The sequence below is a fragment of the Cnephaeus nilssonii genome, assembly GCF_951640355.1.
Source record: "Cnephaeus nilssonii genome assembly, chromosome: 4".
Classification (NCBI taxonomy): Eukaryota; Metazoa; Chordata; class Mammalia; order Chiroptera; family Vespertilionidae; genus Cnephaeus; species Cnephaeus nilssonii.
Window position 1 is genome coordinate 74,477,752 of NC_137075.1, and position 24,475 is coordinate 74,502,226.

At 39.7% G+C, this 24,475-nt stretch overlaps 1 protein-coding gene across 2 annotated transcripts; it reads right to left on the minus strand.

Annotated features, from left to right (window-relative positions):
* Positions 1-1,296: 1,296 nt before the first annotated feature.
* Positions 1,297-22,748, minus strand: CCDC198 (coiled-coil domain containing 198). Of its 2 annotated transcripts, none has more exons than XM_079768505.1 (6): positions 22,370-22,748; positions 19,493-19,575; positions 10,545-10,631; positions 9,141-9,239; positions 8,197-8,356; positions 1,297-4,081 (listed from the first exon to the last, which is right to left on the minus strand). In XM_079768505.1, the coding sequence occupies exons 1-6, from the start codon at positions 22,590-22,592 to the stop codon at positions 3,846-3,848; spliced, it is 888 nt and encodes a 295-aa protein (XP_079624631.1). In that variant the 5' UTR covers positions 22,593-22,748; the 3' UTR covers positions 1,297-3,845. The 2 variants fall into 2 exon arrangements, with proteins under 2 accessions (XP_079624631.1, XP_079624630.1); XM_079768504.1 differs by having other exon boundaries at positions 1,298-4,081; positions 9,141-9,242.
* Positions 22,749-24,475: the final 1,727 nt, after the last annotated feature.

The following is a 24,475-nucleotide window of genomic DNA, read 5'->3' on the forward strand; positions in this document are numbered from 1 at the left end:
CTTTGGTTTTAAGAAACAGAAATCAGTTGGAGCTGGCCCAAGCAGAAGGTGGAATTTACTATAAGGATATAGTATCAGAATGAAGGGCAGGAGGGTTTTAGGGTTGGGGAGCGAGGAACAAATATGCTGGGGGCCTCAATGGGTCCCTGATCTCTACTTCTCTGTTACTGCAGGGCAGTGTTCTTGCATCTCTGGCCTACAGGCAGAACAGTACTATCCATCGCTCCTGAATGTTCCTACAGCGGTTCCTGCCACCAGCAGAGACTGAGGCCTTCTCTGACTGGCTCAGTTAGGTCAAGAGTCAGGTCTAGGTCAGTCAGCTATGGCCATGTGACTTCAGTGGGTCTGTTTGCCTCTGTTCATGATCAAATTGAAGATGTCAGTCTAGACTAGGATCGGCCTCTTCTGTCTTTGAAATTCTGTTACACTTACCACCTCTCTTTGTACTGTGGTCCTCCGGGCTCCTCACCGTTTGGGTCCTGATGATCGTTCTGATGTACGTCCTCCCTGTCCGTTTTCCCTTTCCTCACTTTGCCATCCGGGCCTTCTTGTTGGCCCTTGAATATTACCAGCTCATCTCACCTTAGGGCCTTTGTGCTTGCTTTTCCGATGCCTGGAAAACATTTTCCATGCGTCTTCTTGTGGTTCACACCCTCCCTTCATTCAAGTCTCTCCCTCAGAGAGTCCCTCCCTAAGCATCCTGCCTGAAACAGTCCACACCACCCGTGCCTGTCCTCTCACCCGCTTTATTTTTCTTCATCATGTTTGATATTATCTGAAATTGTATCATGTATTCGACTCTGCTCATGGTCTCCCCACTGGAATGTAACCTATTGGTGTAGGGACTTTGTCTTGTTTATTGCTGTATTTTCAGCATCTGGAACAGTGCTTGGCATGTCGTAGATACTTAAATCTTTTTGTTTAATGCATGATTAAATGAATGAACAAATGAGTTGCAGACTTATTTTGAAGTATACATTTAAAAATAAACTTCAGCCCTGGCCAGTCTGGCTAAGTTGGTTGAGCATTGTCCCGTGCACCCAAAGGTTGCCTGTTGATTCCTGGTCAGGGCACATGCCCAGGTTGTGGGTTCAATCCCTGATAGGGGTGTGTGGGGGAGTCAACCAACAGATGTTTCTCTTTTACATAGATCTCTCTCTCTCTCTCTCTCTCTCTCTCTCTCTCTCTCTCTCTCTCCCTTCCTCTCTCAAAATTAATAGACATATTTAAAAAAGTAAATCTCAACTATTGACTTTTTTTCAAAAGTGTTTTGTTTACTCTGTGCTGAAATAAAAATAGTATTTTTTTAAATGAGATGTAATTCAGATTTTTAATGGTCTGACCTTCCCCAATCTACCCATTAATACACTTTCAACAAAGCCCTCCCTATAAGTATTCTAAATAAGTGAGGTTTTGCAGCAATATGTGGAAATGGGCTTTTGTTGTTCGTTTGAGGCAGGAAATATTTGATATTAATTATGACTTGATGATTGCATACTTTCCTGGTAAGAAAGGAAGTGGTGTTTTGTTTTCTGTGTTTAAAGGCTTGGTGCAAGCAGAAAATATTATCTGTTTATAAGACCATTTCACAGATGACTCCTACAAGAGTCCTCGTTAGTTAAATGCAGGTATGGTAACAGAATTATCATCAAAATAGACAAAGACAAATGGCTGTCTGCCTGAAAAAAGAAAAAAACAATTGAGAAAAATACATTTCCAAAAGTGTGCCAAAAAAGATTTTCTTTTGAAAAATTCAGAGCTAGAAGGAAAATATTATTTTCACAAGAGAAGCATGCATTTGGCCATTGACAAGCCATTTTCCTTTCCAAAGCTGGGGAGATTTTCAGTTGAAGAAGATTGACAACGTTGCCTCTGGGCTGAAACTTATAGTTTTCACCATTATGATTGATTTTCTTTTGCAGCTAACACACTCTGATAGAGTTTTGAAAAAATTTTTGAGCTATGGCATCCTCACTATGGTACATATGTGTCTAGCTTCTGTATCCCAAGGCAATGTCTAATTCATGCCATCCATTTAGATGTATACATTTCATGAGCTTTTGAAGAAATTTTTCTTTCTTTACTGTATAACCAGCCTTGTACATTTCAGACTCGTGGGAAATGATGGAAATGAGCGGGAGCAACTGCACAGCTGGAGGGAAACAAGTGCCTCTCTAATTAACTAGTTAGCTCAACACATAAGCTAATGAATTCAACAAACATTTAATAATTAGTGCCAGATGTTGTGCTAGGATGTGGGGATGCCACCCGGAGGAGACATGGTCCATGCCCTCATGGAGCTCACAATCCAGTGATTTCTAGAAGGTGGTGTCATTCCAATTTCAAGTCTCAGACCACCATGATGAAGATATACTTAATCTCTGCTATCTTCCACACTGGGAGCTGACCACCCCGCTTTGTTGTAAACCTTCCAGATAAACCATAATATTCATTATGAATAGGTTGGACTCATTTTTTTCTCTCAAGGATTTCACTTTTTCAAGAAGGCTGACTGGTCAGACCATTATGTATTCCTTTGTAGGAAATATGCTTTTTACATACCACAGAAAAAGTAAGAATACTTCTTGCAAAGAATTGGGAGTAACAATACCTAGGGGTGACCTAGAGGCCTTTTGTCCCTGAAGGAAACATGATTGTTTATCCCCTGACACAGCAGTCTTTCTTTTTCGGTTCTTTGTGACTGACATAAATGCACTGAACATCAAATTCAGGGGTAATTCTCTCTATTTTTTTTGAAGGGGGGGGGGTCTCCTAAATAAGGCTTAAAAGGGTGTTTTTATTTTGCTTTAAGTTTTACTAATATCTTAGAAGCTTCTGGATGGCATAAAAGTACTTTTAGAGTATGCTAAAAGTAGAGCCTAATTTTACACCAAAGAAACTCTTAAAGCTACCTAAAAATCTAATTTTTATAAATGGAGTAACTTTTGTATTGAATATTTCTACCATTCCTTTTAGTTTTAAGGAAGTCTAAGATCTACCTCATATTCTTAAGAGTTCTTCATTTAACTTTGAGCTTTAATTCACGACAGCCTTTCACACTAGACATTATTCCACCTGTTTCCTGTAACCTTTCAGTTATGAGATCATAAACTGCTAACTCACAAGACTGTGACTTAGGGAGCTTAGTCTCTAATGTAGCATCTTTAAAAACTCATTTTTATTTGTATCAAATCTACTTTCTCATCTCTTTGTTTTATAAGCTATAATTTGGGGCAAGTCTCAAAAATGGACCCCAATGGGCCACAGTTTGGAATTCATGCCCTTTTTCATTGATTGTGATCTGGACAATGATTTGCTTCAACAAACAGAATGTAGGAGTGATGCAGAGCCAGTTCCATGATTACTCTTTAGAGGACTGGCAGCTTCTGCTTCCTCCTCTTGGAACATTTGTTTTATGGAGCCCTGGGCTCCCCATTCACTACCTGGCTGGAGAGACCACTTGGAGAAACCAGGTGAAGAGGCTCTGAGGCTGTATGGAGAGGGAGTGAGGTCCAGCTGTCTCAGTGTCCTGGTCAAGCCCTTGCTGCTGGCTGACTTCAACTTCATGAAAGACTTCAAAAGAGACCAGCAGAAGAACCACGCAACTGAGCCCAGCAACCCACAGAAGAGTGAAACAATAAGTGCCTGTTGTTTATGCCCCTACGTATTAGGCAGTTGGTTATGCAGCATCATTAACAAACTATGCCACATCTGTTCATCATAAGACTTTAAATAAAAAGCAAGTGAAATGGTTCCCTCAGAATAATTAATATACTAACTTGAAGAGTTTTTATAGGAAAGTAAGCCTTCAATGCACTGAGAATCTAGGTTAGTGAATAGCATTCTTATTCTCGATCAAAAAACTCGTCAAAAGGTGGGATTCTCTCTGTCCTGGTCCTCACCAGGGCTCGTGGTTTCTTCGTGACTTTCCCCAACTCATCAGAGTCAGAGCTAGAGCTGTCCCACAGCAGCTGTCCCCGGGCCTCTTGTTCACGGAGCCATGTTTCCATCTTGCCAATTTTCCGGGGACCATAGTCATTCCTTGAGTGATGTTCTAAAAATCCTGCATTCTGCGAATTTCCTACAAAAAGTTAAAAGTTCGTTTAATCAATTTTCCCCCTGACAATGGTGTATTTGTTTAAGTGTCTGTTTTTGTATGAACACAGAATAATCTGTTTGGTATTTTAAAATATATATATACATATACAGGATTCAAATTTTCTGTAAGGCACAAGAATAGTACACCTGTATATATACCTGTATACTCCAACTCACCAACAACATTTTGTCACCACATATGTACTTTTCAGTTGAACCATTTGAGAATTAGTTGTAGAGTCACTTCCCCCACAGCATACATAACCACAAATCTCCTAAGAACAAGGGCAGGAAGGAGAAAAGAAAAAAGAAGAAAATCAAGGAGACCAAGAAGCCCTGACCAGATACCTCAGTTGGTTAGAGCATCGCCCTGATATGTCAAGGTAACGGGTTTGATCCCCGGTTAGGGCACATACAAGAGTCAACCAATGAATGCAAAAACAAGTGGTCAGCAAATCAATGTTTCTCTCTCTCTCTCTCTCTCTCTCTCTCTCTCTCTCTCTCTCTCTCCTCCCTGCCCCCATCCTCTCTCTCTAAAAAAAACCAACAAAAAACCAATAAAACAAAACAACAAACAAACAAGCAAAAAAGGAGACTGAGAAACAGAAAATAAAATGCAATGTATGCACAGCCCTGACCGGTTTGGCTCAGTGGATAGAGCGTCGGCCTGTGGACTCAAGGGTCCCAGGTTCGATTCCGGTCAAGGGCATGTACCTTGGTTGTGGGCACATCCCCAGTAGGGGTGTGCAGGAGGCAGCTGATTGATGTTTCTCTTTAAAAAATAAATAAATAAAAATAAAAAGAAAGCACAAACAGGGAAACAAAAAGTAGCCATAAAGGGCATTATGGGGCTAACCATGGATATTTAGATACGGACCAAACATTAGAAAATAGTAGGTATCAATGTTAACATTTGTAAGTGTAATAATTGTATTGTGGTTATGTAGGAAAGTTGCCCTTGTTCTTAGAAGAAAGCTTAAAGAAAAATACTAAGTAAATAATAGCACAGGTGTCCCGATAAGACCAGAATTGTGAAGGTGACAAATGATGTATTTAGGATGCCACTTCTCTGAGGTATATAGTTATTTTCACTATAAGATATCAGTTCCATCTTTCTTCAATTTTGTCCATATCCCCGTACATTTACATGACACTTTACATTTTATATGTGCTTTTATACAGATTTATATTATTTTTTACATAAAACCTACTTGATGACATGCTTTATATTCCCATTTTACAGATGTGGAAATTGAGGTTTGCAGAGGTTAAATGACTATAATTTAGCTGTAATCTCTCTGTCTATAGAATAATCTCATGTAGACAAACATATAGCTAATATTTATTGAGAGATACTATGTATCAGGCACTGTTTTAGGAGCTAGAAAAGGTCCCTGCTCCCCTTTATTACAGGTAATAAATATCCTGGTGGGGCTCAAATGAAAGACCTTGGTTTCGAGTCCATGGCTTTTTCTACCCACTATATTATGGCTTCTGGAAAGGGCAAGAGCAACATAAACATCTTAAAACTCATAGAATTTTAAGCTCCAAAAATGATGTTCACTTTGTGTAAGTTATGTATCATTTTATATATATATACATATACAGTATATATAATTTATTATAAAATATGTTTAAAGTGTGGGCAATTTAATTTTAAAGAAGCTGCAGGGAGAAAAAAGAAGAGACTTGAACTCTCACTTCAATTTCAAAAGAGGGAACGGAATAGATAAATATAGCATAAAGTCAGAGGAGATGGGTACAGAGGAATCTTAACTACCAGAATCTAACTAGCAGGATCCTCTTGGAAGTCTATGATCTTGGCTACATTCCACTTCTAGGAGAAAGCAAAGGGAATTGCTTTTAGAAGACAGGAAAAGAAATCAAAGATGCTATTTGGGAATAAGTAAAAAGGAATCATTGATCCAGCATATGCCTACTGCCGTGGTGAAATCTATAGGCTTTGCAGAGGGCAGCCTTCTCTTGAAAGATAAGGTTGAGGAGTCACAACCTCTATATTTGCAGACTTTCCCATGGTTGTCCTGGACAGAGCTCCAATGAGGCTGTACAAGGGGGTGGGTGAGAGAGCACCCTTGGGAGTCAGAAGGACTTGGCCTTGAATATTGGCTCCGTTACATGGGGCCTAATAGTAACTCCTACCTTATAGGTTATGTGAGGATTAAATGCAATAATGCATTTAAGGGCAGACCACAGTGCCTGGCTTATAGTAAGCACTCAATAAACCTTTGCCAGAGCAAGATGAAGCAGCTCGGAAAAGCACGAGGAAAGCAGGAAAACCCCGTCACCATGTGTCACAGTCTCCCCTGAGCCCCTCCAAATCTGGAGCATCTCCCAAAGCCTACACCTGTGTTGGTTTTTCTTGGCCTGATCTCAAGCAATGAGTCTACATGTCTAACTGTAGCTGAGGCACTTTTCTTGGTTTGTTTTGCCAATATTTTTTTTAATTGTGAAAGTTGTTTTTCCACATGACTACACAGCATATTTTATTCTGGGACTCAGGAGTATAGGTTACATAGATGCCTCAAGTAGATTTTCAATTATTCAGCCTGTTCTTATTTCATTAACGTATTGATTAAGCATCTTGTTCCTCTGAGCAGGAGCAGGATCTCTTTCGGCTGCCTATTTTGCTCTTAGAAGCCCAAGACCACCAGAGGTGTGGCCAGTATCTCCCTAGAGCTCTCAGTGGTCAGTCTTGCTGAGGTGGGGATTTGGCCCACAGCAGGGCAATCTGAGAGTGTAGACAGTATTGTACATTTGCAATGGTGGGCTCGCCCTGGGGCAATACAGACAGGGCAAACTTTATGGCTCTAATTGGTGGGGCAACTTGGCGCAGAGCTTATGTATGCAGATATCTGTTGGAAATCACAAAGCAATCTGAGGCTATGAGCAATCTGGCCTAACTGCGGTGTGGGGCTGGGTATGAGAATGGCAGGAGATGAAGCCAGGGAGGGAGTTAGACTTTGTCCTCAGGCTAATGGAGATTCACTGAAGGATTTTTTTTAGCAAGACAGTGAATTGGTCAGATTTGCATTGTATAAGGTTACTCCACTCTTGAGGGCAGTACTTCTAGAACATTATTGTGCAGGGGAATCACTTTGGAATCTTGACAAAATGTGGGGCCTGATTCAGTAGGTCTGGGGTGGGGTCTGAAATTCCACATTCCTAATAAACTCCCAGGTATGCAGACCCTGCTGGTCTGTGGACAATAGACCTGTGGTTCTTAAACTTTACGGGCATCGAATCACCTCGGTAGAGGGTGTTAAACCCAGATTGCTGGGCCCACCCCTGCAGTTTCTGATTCAGTCACTCTGGCTGAGGTCCTAACAAGTTCCCAGGTGAGGCTGGTTCTGGAGGTCTGGGGACCACACTGAGAACCACTGATATGGAGGGCTGATGTGGGAGGGTGAGACCTGAGTGAGGAGTATAGTCAGGAGGCTGTAGCAATAGCCCTGGTATGACACAATGGCCTAAAGGTGACATGGGGAATGGGAGAAAGAAGGGAGACTTCAGCGCTAGGTGACCTCAACAGGACTTGGCGACTGACCAGTTGCAAGAAGAGGGAACAGAAGGCCCCAGGGCACGGAGGCCTCACTGAATGCATGGATGCAGCAGGAGCAGGCCTGGGTTCAGTTTTAGATATTCCGAGTGTGCTGTGGGGGAAGAGTGGGCCGGGAGTGAGAGTGTCTGCTTATGGCACCAAACAGGCTGATACCAATTTCCCATTTAATATTTCCTCCATGTGCTTTATTCTCTTTCACCACAAGGTGAGGCTCTTTGGCCTTTTTCCCTCCTAGGGATGGAGCGAGGATCGCCAATCATGCATACAAAGTACAGTAAACCTCTATAAAGAAAGAAGCATCTTATTACAGTGCTTAAACTTCTGCCTTTTCTTCCGGGCCATCCAAATTACATGATAACCTACCCACTATTCCAGGAAGTAAATATCAGCAGGGACCTAAGACTATTTACTGACCTCCTACCCTAACAAGTTCCCTACCCTTACCCCTGAAAGTTTATTTGGTGATGATTGAAACACTTGAAATGCTTTATTTTACTGAAAAAAATTTCATGACTCACCTGGACTTGGGTTTAAGGTTTCATCAGGCAACACGGTTAGAAAGTCACCATCATCATCTCTGGGGATGCTGTCAAGGATTTTCTTGGCTGTGTTGTCCCTCGGTTTCTCCTTATTAATCCTCGCCTCCCTGTGAAGACTTTTCTTCAACTCCACTTGGGCCTGAAAATGATCAGTTATAAATGGTTCAAGTCCTCCCACCCCCCATCTTTACCCTCAGCTATTTTCACCAGAATAGGTCCATGGGTCAGCCACTTTGCCAGTTGTGTAATCATCTGTGGGCATCTGTGGTCTCCTAATCAGAATAGGACACTCTTTTTCCTATTAGAAGGTACAGAGTTTTTCTTTATGCACAAGTTTGTTGTTAGGAGAAGGGAGAGTATATCCACAGTCTCAAAAAGGTGAGGACTTCTGTTAAAGCCTTTCTCCGAAGGCTACTTGATATATTTGGAATAGCAGCAGACAGTGGTTTTAGGCTTATTCACTAGAGTGAGAAGTTTGGAATATGACAATTAGAGGAGCCATACTGTACATGGCTTTGTAACAAGAGGTCTTTCTTGTAAGATCACTCTATGGCATACATTGCAGAGATGCTTCAATATCAAAATAAAGACCACCCACCAAACCCCACCATCCATCCCCTTTTTTCTTTTACTAAACCAAGAAAAATGATCTAACCCCATTTTTTTATGTTGCAGCCAGAATGTCATAGAAGCAAGAGTTTAAAAAGAGAGACTTGAGACACAGCTACATCCTGTAAACAGAGGAAAGACTTAGTTGGTAGGAGAAGGAATATTGCTGGTTCTTCCCAACTTCAGTAGTTGAACCTTTGGATCTAATGACTAGATTTAAAAAGACTGGAGATGAACACTTAACTACATCTATGTGCCAGGGCAGTTATCATGCTCAGTGAATTTGGTAAATGTGATATTCTTCTCATATTTACCTCTTGTCTTTTCCGGTTTATTTCTAGCATTTGCATCTTATGTAAATATTGTCTTTTCCCAGAAGTATACATTGGAATTTGCGTCTTCTTTTCCAATTCCTGCTACAAAAGATGACACCTTCATTAGTGTGAGATAAGTAGTTACTGACTCTGCAATCTAAACTTGAAATCCTTTTTGGAACAGAACAAGATAAATCTGAAATCGTAATCCACAGAGATCTCTTGTGATATCAAAGACGGACCACTGCAGTTCCCCGGTAAGTCCTTCGTGTAGCTACCAGTGAATGGAGTGGCAGTTTGCAATGTATGCAATGTAGTTCTTCAAGGTTCCTGTGGAGTGTTTCAGACCTTGAATGGACATATCTTTTCACATCTCATTTTGACAAGATATCACTTCCCCTATCAATAGATGCTCATTACTATCTCCCCAGAAATGTGTTCTGGTTTGATGAGACCAGCCTCTCTCTCTTTCTCCCTGTCTCTTCTACCACTGACTACTTGTCTGGCTATGAAATTAGAACCTATTTATACAGAGTGTTCCCCTATATACCAATATAAGCCCTGGTATATTGCAGTTTAGGGAGGACTTGAAGTTGATTATTTGTGACTTTGGTGCTCTTCCCATAAACTCCAGTGGGACAGTGCAGACAGTCATTGAGGGCAATCAGGGGTGAATACACACTCATTTACCACCAGATTCGTTCAGTGATAGTTTATGGTGGCCTGTGGACAATGACTGTGTTCACTGATGTGAGCCTCAGGGAGAGGCCATCTCCTGAGGTGCTATCAGCATCACAAACATGGCCTTGAGGATCCAAAACTACCTGGACATCTTCTACCAAGTGAGCCAGCACACAGCAGTATCTAGCTGGTTTCAAAATGAATCCGGAGTAGAAAGTGTTAAAAATCTGCTTCTACCTCACATTTTACATTTATGCACGAGGGGAGTTTTCTCAGCAGAGTATGACAAGTTTGTAAAAAGAAAGAACTCTACAGTAAGCCCTTTCCAGGATGACTTTTTGGTGCACTGTAGTATGATTTATCCTGAAAACTGAGAACAAAGAAAAAGTTTTAGCTGAGCGGAAGAAATGAAAGGGAAGAGTTATGCTGGACTTTCCCACATATTTGAACACTTCTAGAATCACCAATTTCCAAGTACAATTTCTGTCTCTTCTTCTTCTCCCTGTTCCACCAGGAAGCGGAGAAGGGCCCCGGGTTCATCTGAGAGGCAAGAGCAGTTGCCAGCAGGAGGCAGGCCTGGGAGAAGATGGAGGGCTTTGTCAACTTCTAACTGAATAACGTAAGAGTGTGATTTGCTTTGAAGTCCTCTGTGCAGGGAGCACATGAAAAGGACCACCCACCCCCCAGTTACACCCACCCCCTCCCAGTACCACTGCAGTTTACCTTTGCTTTGCGAGTCATCCTGGCTTCTCGCTGGCTCAAGATCCTTTCAGAAGTAATTATTTGTGGCAGGTCGATGGGTTCAAGCTTCTAGAAGCCCAACATTTAGAGCATTCAGCATTCCTCGAGCCATGAGATGATGAAACATAAAAGCCAGGCATTAAACTATCTTAACACTTTGCAAAAGCAGCACTTACTCTTGAGCGCACACAGAAAAGGCAATTTCAATGGGATTACAGTGGTATCTGTGCAAAAGGCCTTTTGACCTCTCTGGGTTCTATTGCACTGTTGTCAGTGACTTGTTGATCTCAATAGTGGTCAGAGAGTTAAAAGACTAAGAATCCTTTTCTAGCTGCATTGAGGGACCATGTCTAAAGTTATCGAACAATGAGGATCTTAGAGTATTAGAGATGAAAGAAGCACCAAGAAGTTATTTTCTTCATCCATTAACCACCCAGCTGAACTCTTCTGGTTCTTGGGGAAGTGATGTATTTTTAACATCTTCAGAGAAGCTCCCTTATCCTCCCAGTAGTAATCAGTGGTGCTTATGAGGCACACGTGACATGAAAGTTCAATGTGCTAACAAATCTTAGACATGGCTTTTCCTAGCGGGGGTTTGGCTTTACAGGGAAAGTGATGCTGGAGTTTCAAGGGGTCACTAATTGGGCAACAATTGATGAACCAGTAGAGCTGCCTCCAGTCCTACTTGCCTCAGATGACTGACTGTTCCAGAAGCTAGAGCACTGGGAGGTGATTGAGTAGGCAGGGACATAAAGGCTGCCCTGTTCACATTGACATGCAGTCAAGGACCTGGAGGGCCAAGGAGTTCATTGCTTCACTCAGTGAATTCAACAATTGCCATATGCCAGGCATGGGGGTACAGTGGTCAACAAAAATGGGCATGGTCCCTCATGGAGCTTACAGTCCATGGGGGAGGAGGAGCAAATATACTTTTGCTTGTGTGATTATTTGATTAAGAATTACAAATGAATCAGTACTTGTGGAAAAAGTCTGCAGGGCAGGACTGACAATATATTATACCTGGCGGACTCCACCTCAGAAATGGGTGGTATTATGACTTGAATTGTGTTCCTTCTCCCAAATGTATATGTTGAAGTTCTAACCCCTAGTACCTCAGAATGTGACTTTATTGGGTAATAGGGTCCTTGCAGATAAAATTAGTTAATATGAGGTTATACTGGAGTAGGCTGGACCTTTAATTCAATATGTTGGTGTCCTCATAAAAAGAGGTAATTTGGAAGAGCACCATGTGAAGATAAAGGTCGACATTGGAGTGATGTTTCACAAGAAAAGGAATGCCAAAGACTGCCAGCAAATCCCCAGAAGCTAAGAGAAAGGCATGGAACAGATTCTCCCTCCCAGCCCTCCGAAGAAACTACCCTGCCAACACCTTGATTTCACACTTTTAGCTTCCAGAACTGTGACATAGTACATTTCTGTTATTTTAAGCCACACGATTTTTTATACGTCATGATTGTAGCCCTAGAAAAATAATACAAGAGGGAGAAGGGTAAGGAGGCAGGCCACGAAAGTTTGCTGAAGAAGTAATTTTTCAGCAGAAGTTGGAAGGTTGGAAGTATTAAGGGGACTAAGGTTAGGAGAGTGCATGAGCTATTGAAGGAATTGCAAGAAGTCAGTTGGCTGCAGTTCAGAGTGAGAGGAGGAGCAGCTCAAATGAGGCTGGAAAGGGAGCCAGGGGTCAGCTTACGCCGGGCCTAATGCGGTAGTATCAGATGTTGGTTTTCCTAAGACTATGGGCAGTCATTGACACATTTTAAGCAAAGTAGTGACATGATTACTACATTTGTTTTTAAAAAATGATCACTGTAGCTGCAGTGTGGAAACCAAACTAAAGAGAGTAGTGAGGGGGCTGTGGCTCGTGGAAGGACACTGATGGACTCTACAAATATTTAAAACTGACCAAACAGGATTGATGATGGCTGGTGAGGGAGAGTGAAGTGTCCAGATGATATTCAGATACAAGGTACAGATAGTGTTATCGGTCACTGAGATGGGGAATTCTAGAGGACTAGGTTTAGGTGGAATATAGCAGGAAAATACAAATTCGGTTTAGAGCAGGTTGCGTTTGAGAAGCCTTTGAGGCATATCAGTGTAGATGTTGAGTAGATTAGGTATACAGGCAAGGAGCTCAGAGGACAGGTCTGTGCTGGGTAAAGCAAAACTGAAGCCATAGTCATGGGTGAATCAAGAATGAGAAGAGCAGCGCCAAGGAGTCCAACACAAAGAGGCTAGTGTGTGAAGATGAAATGGCCAAGGAGACAGAAGTGATGGCTCAGGAAGCAGGAGGAAACCAGGACGCCATGTGCTGCAGCAAACAATGTGAGCACTACTCCCTTAGTCCAACATGAAAGGCAAATCCTAACATCTTTTGAAATTATTTTTCATTTGAAATTATTTTTCATTGTATTATCAAGGCATAGTCCTGGAAGCCAGTGTAGCTTTCAAGGGTGAAAAGAGAGAGTGAGACCACAGGAAATGGATGCTGAGCATCCAGCACTCACAGTGGGAGAGTGACATGTGCCTCCTGCTACTTCCCTATGGGACCATTTCTGGGCTGTTCTTAGGAGGGCAGCCAGCACTTCTTTCTGCTAAAGCAGCCTAATGTGAGGAAGTAGTTTTTTGTTTGTTTTTAACATAGTGACTTAGCAAGGAGATAATGAGGGTTGGTCAATACTAGTACGAGAGAGGTTTGTCTCTCTTCTCTGCTGAACATAAAGATGCAGGACAAATGGGACCTGCTGGCAGAGGAAGCAGCAGCTGGTCAAGTTAGAACCCTGAGGGGAACGGAGTCGAAAAGGAAGGGGGATGGAGACCAAGGGTCAAGGGATATCCAGGCAAATGAGAGGGAGAATCAGCAATAACTAGGGAGGTTGGGGGTGAGGAAAGAACAGGAAGTGTTTATGCTATCCCCTGGCATGGTTCAGGATTCAGTTCTTTCTGGTGATTAGGCCCAAATGCCTTTGCAGCCGCTATTGTCCATCATGCTCAGGGTCCCAATATGTCATCTCATTCAATTGTCACGGGAACCCTGTGGATGATGATGATGGTTCCCCATTTTAGAGAGGTTAGTGACATGTCTAAAGTTGCATAGCTAGTAAGTGGCAACTCCAGGATTCAAACTCAGGTCTGTCCAGTTCCAAACTTCATGCTTTTTTCCTTCACTACATGTTCCTAAACCTGATTTATCACTAGAAACCCGGGGAATTAAAAGAAAAAAAGTCCTGAGCAATTCATTAGGGATTAAGATTCAACAGGTCTGGGCTAGTTCTGGCAAAAAAATTTATATAGTATATATATTTGTGTGTATGTTTAATTAATAAACTTTAATTTTTTAGAGCTTATTTAAGTTCACAGCAAAATTGAGCAGAAAGTAGAACTCTCATATACCTTCTGCACACAACCTCTCCGTTACCAACAGCCTGCACCAGAATGGAACATTTATCACAACTGATAAACCTACAGTGACATATCATTATCACCCAAAGTCTTTAGTTTACAGTAAGGTTCACTCTTGGTGTTGTACATTCTAATGGGTTTGGACAAATGTATAATGGCATGTACCTACCATTGAAGTACCATATAGAGTGGTTATATTACCCTCTAAATCCTCTGTCTATTTACTCATCCATCTTCCCCCCTAACTCGTGATGACCACTAGTATTTTTATGACTATCTCTATAGTTTTACATTTCCCAGAATGTCATAAAGTTGGAATCACACACTATGCAATCTTTTAAGATTGGTTTCTTTCACTTAGTAATAGGCATTTATATTTCCCCCAATTCTTTTCATGGCTTGATAGGTAAATTTCCTTTTAATGCTGAATAATATTCCATTTTCTGGATATATCACAATTTATGTACCCTTTCACCTATTGAAGGACATCTTGGTTGCTTCCAAGTTTTGGCAATTATGAATAAAGCTGCTATAAGCATCTGTGTGTAAGCTTTTGTATGGACATGAGATTTCGATTCATTTGGGGTAAATACCAAGGAGTCTGATTGATGTACCTGCAGTTCTGATATTGAATCTGCAGTTCTGAGAAGGGTTACGTAGCAGGTGTCTTCAAGTACTCTCCGTAGGCAATTACTTTCTTCCTGGCCATTGAAAAGAACCTAAGGGCTCACACTATTTCTCCATGAAGGACACTAGATGGCAGCAACTAACAGGATCCCTCTGTTAAATCTTTTTACTTGACCTGGGAAGCACTGCAGAAAAAAATTGTTGGAAAATTGGCTTCTCTAAACAAAGTAGTTAAGTGAAATGGCCTTGGAATTCTGGCTTCATATTAAGTTCTTTTTCCCTCCCTGGGAAATGGGATGCCTCACTTCATCATCTTCAGAGAGAACACGACTGAAGGAATTATTTGGAGAATTGTTAGAATGACATTTAAAAAAAAAAGATTATTTGTCTAAAGATTTCTGGATTATTTGGCTTCTCAAATAAAACAAATTGTCAGGGTAACCAGTGGAAGTGTCACTAAGAGACAGGAGATTCAATCTGTTAGTGGTGACAAACACTAACCTGAGCTTCTATTTACTAGTAGGAGAAAGGTGTGCAGGAACAACTTGAAGAAAGAATAAAATTGGCACCGTGACTGAAGAATGTGTCCTCTAAGGCTCTGGGACAAAGGTCAAGATGTCCAAGACGGCCTTGGAGGAAGAAATCATAAGGCCAAGGGGGAATTTCTGGTCAAGGCATTGCAAGGAGCTCACATTTTAATAACATTCGTTGCTCCAAACATATAGCAATGAAAAAATAAAGCAGGAAACCAAAAAGATATGGTCAGCCTTTAATACAAAATATATATCTCCTTGGAATAGAAAACAGAACAGAAAACTTGGGGGAAGCAGATTAATAAGGCATTTAGGATTCCTGATGGCTGTGAGTTATTTCTATAGGTTAAATGGGACCTAAGAGTGCTCCATACAAGATGGGAAACTAGAGCCAGGCTCACAGTTTCAACTCAATGGCTTTTTCACCCCTTTTCCTGGTGAAAAAAAATCTGCATCAAAATGTAAGCTGAGAGATGTACCAAAATTAAAAAATTACACAAGACCTCTGTGGAAAAATTATGAAATATTATTGAAACATCTAAAAGAAAATATAAGTAAATGGAAATTTATGCCATGTTCATGGTTTAAAAGACTCAATATTGTAAACTTGGTTAATCTTCCCCAAGTTAATCTATTAATGCTGATAATATTTTTTGTGAAACTTGCCAAGAAGATCCAAACTACACATGGAAGAGCAGAGGACTATGGATAGCAAAGATAATTCTGAAGAAGAATAAAGTGAGGGGACTTTCCTTATTGGATATAAAAACTCGGTTTTAAGTTAATTGTTACGGCTGTGGAATTCCTGTGGAGATACCAGGTAGACCAGTGCAATAGAGGAGAGAGTCCAGAAACAGACTCCTGAAGCTCTGGATATTGGATATATGACAGAAGTAACATTTCAAATCAATGGTCAAAGAATGAATGATTCCATAAAGAGTGCTGGGACAATAGATTAATCAAATGGGGAAAAAGTAAAATTAGATTTCAACTTCACACCTGCACACAAATGAATTTCAGATGGATTAAGAGCTAAGTGTGAAAAGTTAAATAGTATAAATTTTAGAAATACAAAATATCTTTATGAACTTGGGAAAGAGAATAATTAGTCAAAATATAAGAAATACAAAACATAAAGGTTAAGATTGAGAAATTTGACATTAAAACTGGAAATCTATGTGTACATACACCCATGCATGCGCGCATGCCAAATGAAAAAGCAAACCATAGATGAAAAGAAGATATTTGCAACACAGATAATTAAAAAAGGACCAGGTCTCATAAAGAATTCTTATGAATCACAAAGAAAAAGGTAATAGAAAATTGGCAAAGGACTAAAAAAGGTAAAGAAAAAGTTTGTGACAAATTGTCTAATACCAAAAACAGCATAACAAGACCACCCAGGTCAGAATCATCCTCCATATCTCTCATCACCAGTCTTTATGCTCATCTTTCTCTCCTCTCCATTCATTCATTCAACATTTATTCAACACATACTTATTGCTCACCTACTACCTGCCATGTACTGTTTTATTTTTTTTACCTTTTTATTGTTTAAAGTATTACACATAGTAGTACATATGTCTCCTTTTTCCCCTCCCAACTGACCTTCCCCCAGCCTCCCCTACCCCCCAGTACATGCCCTCACCCCCCTCTCAGTGTCTTGCATCCAATAGTTATGCTTATATGCAGTTTTAGATACTTGCATACATTATTGAAGACAACAGACAGAGATCCCTGCTTCTGTGAAGATTATATTCTAGCATTGGGGTTGGGGGAGGATGAAGAGGCACTGAAGAAAACACACATTGAACATAATAGTTAAGTTACTGCTTGTGTTGGATGAAAATAAGTGTTCTGGGGAACAGGGGGAGATAGTGAAGGGCCAGAGCAATCAGGAGTGCTAGGGTGAGGGTTGCAATTGTCAATGGATTGTCAGGATAAGCCTCCCAGGGAAGGTGAGATTTGAGCAAATCTTTGGAGATGAGGGAGTCATTTGAGATTACCTGAGGAAACACTATATAGTGGGGTTGGGGGTTGAGGGGGACATCTCCATCTTAGGCTAGACCTGAGATAGCTGGATGAGAAGGTGAATCAGGCCAGAAGGGACAGTGATAGTCAGCCTGGGGCAGGCACATTTGCTTTAGAGTTCCCTGGAAGAAGTTATCAGATCTAAGCAACTCCACGTTAGAGAGAACCTGAGTTCATGACCTGCTCTTTGTTTGAGGAGTAGATGTTCAGGAAGTAGAGAGTGCCAAATATGCAAGTCAAATTATTTAAGGTGCAATTCAACTTGGTTTAATAATTAAAAAAAATACTTTTAGAATTTTCTCTGGCAGAGATTAGGCTATTAATTAGCATGTCATGGGAACCTAGCATTTATTATTCTCTCAAAAACCCATTTGTAGTGGAAAATGTGCTGAGCCTCATTTGTGAAAGATAATTATAGTTTATATTTTTCCGATATCTGCCAAGTTCCCAGTGATTTCCCTCTTCTCAGGGAGCTACCTTTAGGATCTACATTTCCACTGCATGGCATACCCCCTGGTCATAGATCTTTGGACCAAACCTGGAATCATGAGCAGAGCTGAGCCAATAAGATTTTTTTTCTCTCAGGAATTTGGAACTGGCGCCAAGAGGGCCAGGCCACACTGTTTGACTGGAACTATAAGATGCAAATTAATGGTCACATATCACCAAAGGAGCTGAGAAAGTTGATTTGCAGGGAGGGAATAAAGCAAGTGCATAGAGAATAGCTTAGGGGAGACACATAAAGTTCTACCTTCAGGTTCCAAGGCACAATTCTCTGAAGTCCAGGTGCCTCCCAACTCTTGGGTTCAATAAAACACTCCTCTATCCTTATCATTCATCACATTTGTTATTTTGGTTAGTCAATTGGACTTACAATTTAGTCCAATTGACTAATTTAGTCCAATTTAGTGATGCTACAGGTCTCCAGTAGGGAGTGCACTTTGATTTTTTTTCCCCACCAGGGACAATGGGTCTCTTTATTATTCATTGATCTGTTCATTCATTCACAAAATATTATGGGGTATATATTAAGTGTTAGTGACTGAAGATATAAGACTGAATAAGACATGGTCTTTGCACTCAAATAATTCATTTGTCTGATTTTTCTTTTTAAGGTGGTTTGGTTAGGATGTGGGGATGTAGTCTTTGAAATACCAGAGTTCTCTTTTTGAGCTTGATGGATTGATGTACTCTTTTAGCTTATTTAGGATTGCTAGGTATGAAAAGTACTTTGTGAACTACAGACTGCTACACACTTACTTTTCACTGGTTACTTTTCATTAAACAATATTTTAAGGCTTTTAATAGTTTGGGAAAATATGCTTTTGTGTGTGTGTGTGACCAAAAGATATAAACACATCAAATAATGATTGTGAGTTTTTGGAGAAAACAGGTAAATAAAAACCAACTGAAACAGAAATAATGCCTAAAAACGAGCTCAAATACACCTGGGATTGGTCTAGTTATCTGGGTGAATTGTGTAGCAGGTGGGATTTGGCTCTGATTCTTTTCAAATGTCAGAGATAGATCCTGCTCACTGAGACAACCCCTTCTCCCCCAACCCCACCCCAGCCCTGCTTTCAGCTGGTGCTTATTTTCAAAGATCCACTCATATCTCTTTCCCCTTCTACGATGAGAGTTCTGAGACTTTACAGTTCTCTAGACAAAATTCATTAAATATTTATTAAGGTGAGTGCATTTAAAACTTGCTTTGCTGCCTTGAAATCTAATGTTCTCAATTTCAACAACCAGTTGACACTTAAAACAATAAAAGGGTAGGGACAGCAGGGCTGTAGAGATCATCTCTGCCCAGTTAAGAAAACGAGCTTTGAAGACCTGATTGATATGTGGTCTCTGTTGTCTTTGTTAACTCTCTGAACTACATGTAAAAAGCAAAGATAATACTTCCTTTCTCATAGAGGGGTATGAGGATTAAATGGGTGACATAGATCAAGTTGTCTGGGGTGTCTCTGACTTGTAGTAGGTGAAAATTAAATAGTAGTAGCTATTGTTATTGTTATTATTGTCTATTACAAGTGATTTCCCCATAGTCATTCAACTAATCAATGCAAGTTTCAGGTCCTTTGAGCCTCATCATGGCTATGTCTTTGGTACTATACTTTCTTCTTTTGGTAGTGGTTTTAAAAGTGAAATCATTACAAAAGAAAACCTAAAGAAAGATGGTCTTTGCACTGATAACATTCTCTTTAACATTATTGTCATTCTCATTTGCTTGGTCCTTTTACTATCCCTCTTTTACGATTATAGTTAAAAAGGGATGTGACCTTTAAATTCCTATGAAGCTTTTTAAATTTATCTTACTTGAAGTCTTCGGGGTGGATGCCTTTTAATAATACTTGTTTCTCCCTGTTCCAGTGGGATGTCAAAATACATGGCCCTGGGCACTTGAAGGATTGGGGGAGAAGCAAGAAAAGACACATTAGAAACAATTTACTATTAAATGAGTTTAACAATTAGTTTTTAGGCTTTGTTAACACAATTTTGTACCTTTTAAAAAATATATGTCTAACCTATGGGTTGAATGTGGAGATGAAACATATAAAGCAGGAACCCTACATGAGAGCAAAAATATTAGTCTAGAAGCAGAATTTAATTTCTGTTTTTCTCATTTCCTCCCCAAACGTATTGATGACAACCCAGCCAGTATGGCTCAGCAGTTGAGTGTCCGTCCACCCAGGAACCAAGAGGTTGACAGTTCAATTCTGGATCAGGGCACATGCCCGAGGTTGCAGGCTCAATCCCCAGTAGGGGGTGGGGGGGGGCATGCAGGAGGCAACCTATTGATGATATTTCTCTCTCATCAATGTTTCTCACTCCCTCTCCCTCTCCCTTCCTCTCTCTCTAAAAATCAATAAAAACATATTTTTTAAAAAATGTATTGATGACAAATGTTATTCAAACACAGAATTTGGCATGAAAAATAGAAATGTATGGATTTATTTTAATTCTATTAAAACACCCCCAAATAATATAGAAAATCAGGGTAAAATATAGCTTTAAAAAATAAATTCTCTTTTTAGATGAACTATGTAGATAGATAGATGATAGATAGATAGATAGATAGATAGATAGATAGATAGATAGATAGATATTAGGTAGAGAGGTGATAAGAAAATGGAGCATAAGTGTTTAATAGGAGTATGCAACGCTAAGCATTGTATGTTCCTAATTAAATAGTCCCCCTAAGGAAAGACATTCCCACAGTTAATTCTGTAATGCAGCATGTCAATATTATTTATTGATAAAACAACCTTGTTAGGAAACAGAGGCTCAAGAGCTCCATTGTGAATTGGATTTTTTAGCTTGATTTTCCTGAGCCCTTAGAACTACTACCATGACCAACACTGCATGAATGAAGTTCTTGTCCTTTCCTCTCAACAGGCTGGAAGCATTCTGATTTCTAGATTCTTGTGTAGACTGTCCTACAGCTCCATGTTGCATTTTAAATGGAAAAATTCCTGGATAATTATGTATTTCTATCCTTAAGACACTTCAATGAGCCTTAACCGGTTTGGCTCAGTGGATAGAGCGTTGGCCTGTGGACTCAAGGGTCCCAGTTTCTATTCCAGTCAAGGGCATATAACTTGGTTGTAGGCACATCCCCAGTAGGGGGTGTGCAGGAGGCAGCTGATTGATGTTTCTCTCTCATCGATGTTTCTAACTCTCTCTCCCTCTCCCTTCCTCTCTGTAAAAAATCAATAAAATATATTTTTTAAAAAGACACTTCAATGACCACCTTAAGAACTTTGCTCTGTCCTTATTTTCTTTTAAGAGATGCCAGCATAGTGAGCAAGACAGAAACAATAGCAAAGGCAACTAAAAACATGTGGGATTCAAAAATCTAAATATTTTCAGCAAAATTTTCTTCAGTAACCTGACTCTTCTGTAATTGTATACTATGATTTGAGTGATATCACCCCCTTATTTAATTTGATTCTCCTGAAATGGCATAGGCAGTGTCAGGTAGTTATTTTTACTAGTATCCCTGATTTATAATTAAAGAAAACAGAGGAAGTAAATTGCTCAAGTCATACTATTTGGTATTTGGTGGCGCTGCGGTTTGAATATGGCCCCTTGAAAATAGTGGTCAAAATGCTCACCATTCCCTAGTTATTTATTTTTAATGTGATTTTGCTATTTCAAAAATAAGAACATTTCCCAGTTGTGACTCTAATCCATTAGAATCAGCTTTTCCCATTCAGATACCAAAATCTTAAAACCGGATAAAGGGTTTAGATTGTTTTTAAAAAGGGAATTATTCAATAAAATTAAGAGGAAAATTCCCATTCATGACCTTAGGAAGTTGAAGAACATAAAAACCTAAGTCATAGGGAACCAATCAAAGGTTGTCAGATACAGAAAGTAGCACTGAAAGTCATTCTCAGTAGGATCTCCTAGGTACCAAAATAGATACAAGGCTTTCTGGCCAAGTTGACCAATAATGGGAGCTTGATAATGTGTTATTGATCTAGAATGTGAAGAAAAAAGAAAATTACATATAAATGTATGTACTAGTATGTTTACATTATTCATGTACACTTCTCTTCCCAAGTTAGAAGTCTAGTAAAATATCCCAGGATAATTTACAGCCACTTCAGGCCTAGAGATTCCTATTTTAATGGGAAAATTTTTTCTTAGTTCTGCAGATGACCATGAGAATATGGAGTTGGGGACAGGGTGACTCATCCACTCATCTGTACTGCAATAAATCAATTTTGTTTGGGGCGGTTTCCAAATTCACATTAGAGTGAACTCCTACAGTGCTGCTTTCAAAATAACAAAGTCGGAGGCATTAAACACTACTGGAGAGGATGATTTAAATTTAGAATCTGATGGAAACACATGATGGTCACAAGGTATCACACCTTTATCTAAATAATTTTAATTGTCTGGCAAAGGTAGGTATAAACATTGAAAGCACTATAAACTAAACTGAAACAAAAGGATTTTTTTCTTCTCAGATGGAATGGTGAAAAACTCTTTATGCAGTTTACACACCCATTCTAACGTACCCAGAATACTTAACAATTGACAAACATTCAATCTCCCATCAAAAGATGTTCCCTTATGTTTCAGTAATTGAGAAACTTTCTGAGATTATGGGGTTAGACAGGTAAACCCATCAATAGCTCTCAAATCTCACAAATACACAAATCTCACGCTGGGCTTCATGTTTACCTGCAGAATATCTTCCAAACCAGGTCTCTCGTAGAGGGGGCAACTGCCCTTCCAAAGCTTGACTCCGGTCCTGCAGTCTGGCCAGCGAATATGTACTCTTTTCTTCCAGGTTCTGAGTGAATGCAAAGTCCGCAGGACCAGCCCAGGGTGTCTCTTCCTCTTTGTTTTGCAAAGGTGCTACTTTGATCACTCTAGGGTGAGCCTTAGAGTGGCTCAGGCCCATTTTACCTTAAAGACAGTCAAAAGAAAACCATGAGGGAAGTGGCGTGTAGGTCGTTTTAATCAAGGTATTTCAGATGTTTAGCCCTGTTTTCCAAAGCAGTTGTTTCCCTCCTGACATCTTTGTAGGTCTACTTCACCACACACTAACCCTTCTGGCCACTTCCTGGGAGGTTGGTTTCCATGGAGACTTCCCTCCAACTCCCACTTTGTCATTTCAGACCCAAAGAATTCAGTTAAACATTGACTTGGTTATGCTACTTTATGAAAGGCTCAGTGGTAGGAATAGAAACCTCTATTGATCATTAAACAGATCTCTAACCCCAGAAAGGCCATTAACAGAGATGGAGAGCAGAGGGTTAGAGAAGTCTTAAACTTGACCCTTTCATTGCATGGACCTTTAAACCCCACCTGTAAGAGCTACCAACTAAGAATAGCTAAATCACCTTTGGACAGGAGGGATGCAGGCTTATCATCTAGGGCTTAGTCAATCTTTAATTTTAATTGAAGAATTTATCTTCCAAATAGGTAAAGCAACAGCAGAATAGCTAAAATAATTTGATTTTTCTGTCAATAACTTGAATTGCCTTAGAAGAGATGAATACATTACAGAAGAGTAGGGAGACAATAGGAATTTTCCCCGAACGCAATGGGACAAACTTCTTGAATAAATGGTTCAAGTAAACCTTAATAAATGGTTCAAGTACCAGTAAACCTTAAAAGGTAGGCTATTTACTATGTTTTTAAAAATAGGGGAGAAAAAGCACTGGAAATAAATGTGTTGAAATGCTGAGTGGGGGGTTTTGAATGGTGGAATTATGGGTGATTATTTAAAAAAAATTTTTTTATACTTAGAAACAGAACTCACTTTCAAGTTCTAATTGTTCATGTTCATCATAACCTTGTAGTGGAGTTCAAAGAAATTTGTTTTCCATTTTTGAAAAATTCATTATCTAAGAGGCTAACATGGGTTTGGAAAGTCTTGATAACCAATAGAGTTCATCTAAAAAGATGTTTGAGCTTAACTTTTTCCTATTTAATTCCCTTTGCATTTTACAACAATGTTCTCGGTGGCAGAGAGACTTGTAAGAAAGAATCATATGTTAACAGTATCTTAAAACAAAATTATGATAAAGATTAAGATATTCGAACAATATCTAGCAGATTTAGTTTTTGGATACAATCAGTTTAAGTATTTCTAAGGGCAGGGTAAAGTATTGCGAGTCAACAAATGAATGAGAAATTATATGGGGACTTCATGGATCTGGACTAGTGAGAATTCCACTCTCATATTCTTTACTATTATCTAATTTTGAGAGATTATATGTGTGGAGAATATCAGTCTTTGTAAGGAAGTTGGTTAGTTGTTGAGGAAATTATTTTAAAAATGAAGATTCACACCATGTTTGTTTCTCTTTTTATTACTAGCCACCACTGTCACACCTTGTAACTTGCTCAGATTACTTAACACTTCTGTGCCTCAATGTTCTCATCTGTAAAATGGGGTTGACAATAATTCATGAAGAAAGAATCAATTGATTCTGTTTATAGCTCTTAGCAAGCATTCTTCTCCTGCGGATGTATTGCTACATGTCTACATGTAACAGGATAGTCCTTATTACCCACTGGTCAGAATCTATTAAAATAGACATATTCTTGTCTAAAGGAGTTTATGCTAAGTATAGAAAAGAACAATGAAGAAAGGGTAAATTAGTTGGGTCTATTTAACATCAATGCTTAAGGTCTATCATTTAAAAAGTGTTCATGTGTTGGAAGAATTTTTATTAGAATGATGATAAAAATATTTTCAACTTTATTAAAAGAGGAAAAGGAGACTTTAATGTCATCTATAGAGTTATTTATAAGATATAATTTATTAACCACAAC

Coding starts and splice junctions, on each gene's coding strand:
- CCDC198 (XM_079768504.1), bottom strand. CDS start 22,592: ATGGGCCTGAGCCACTCTAAGGCTCACCCTAGAGTGATCAAAGTAGCA. Junction 19,576..22,369: donor GTTTGGAAGATATTCTGCAG/GTAAACATGAAG, acceptor CAATCCTTCAAG/TGCCCAGGGCCATGTATTTT. Junction 8,357..9,140: donor TAAACCGGAAAAGACAAGAG/GTAAATATGAGA, acceptor GATCATTTTCAG/GCCCAAGTGGAGTTGAAGAA.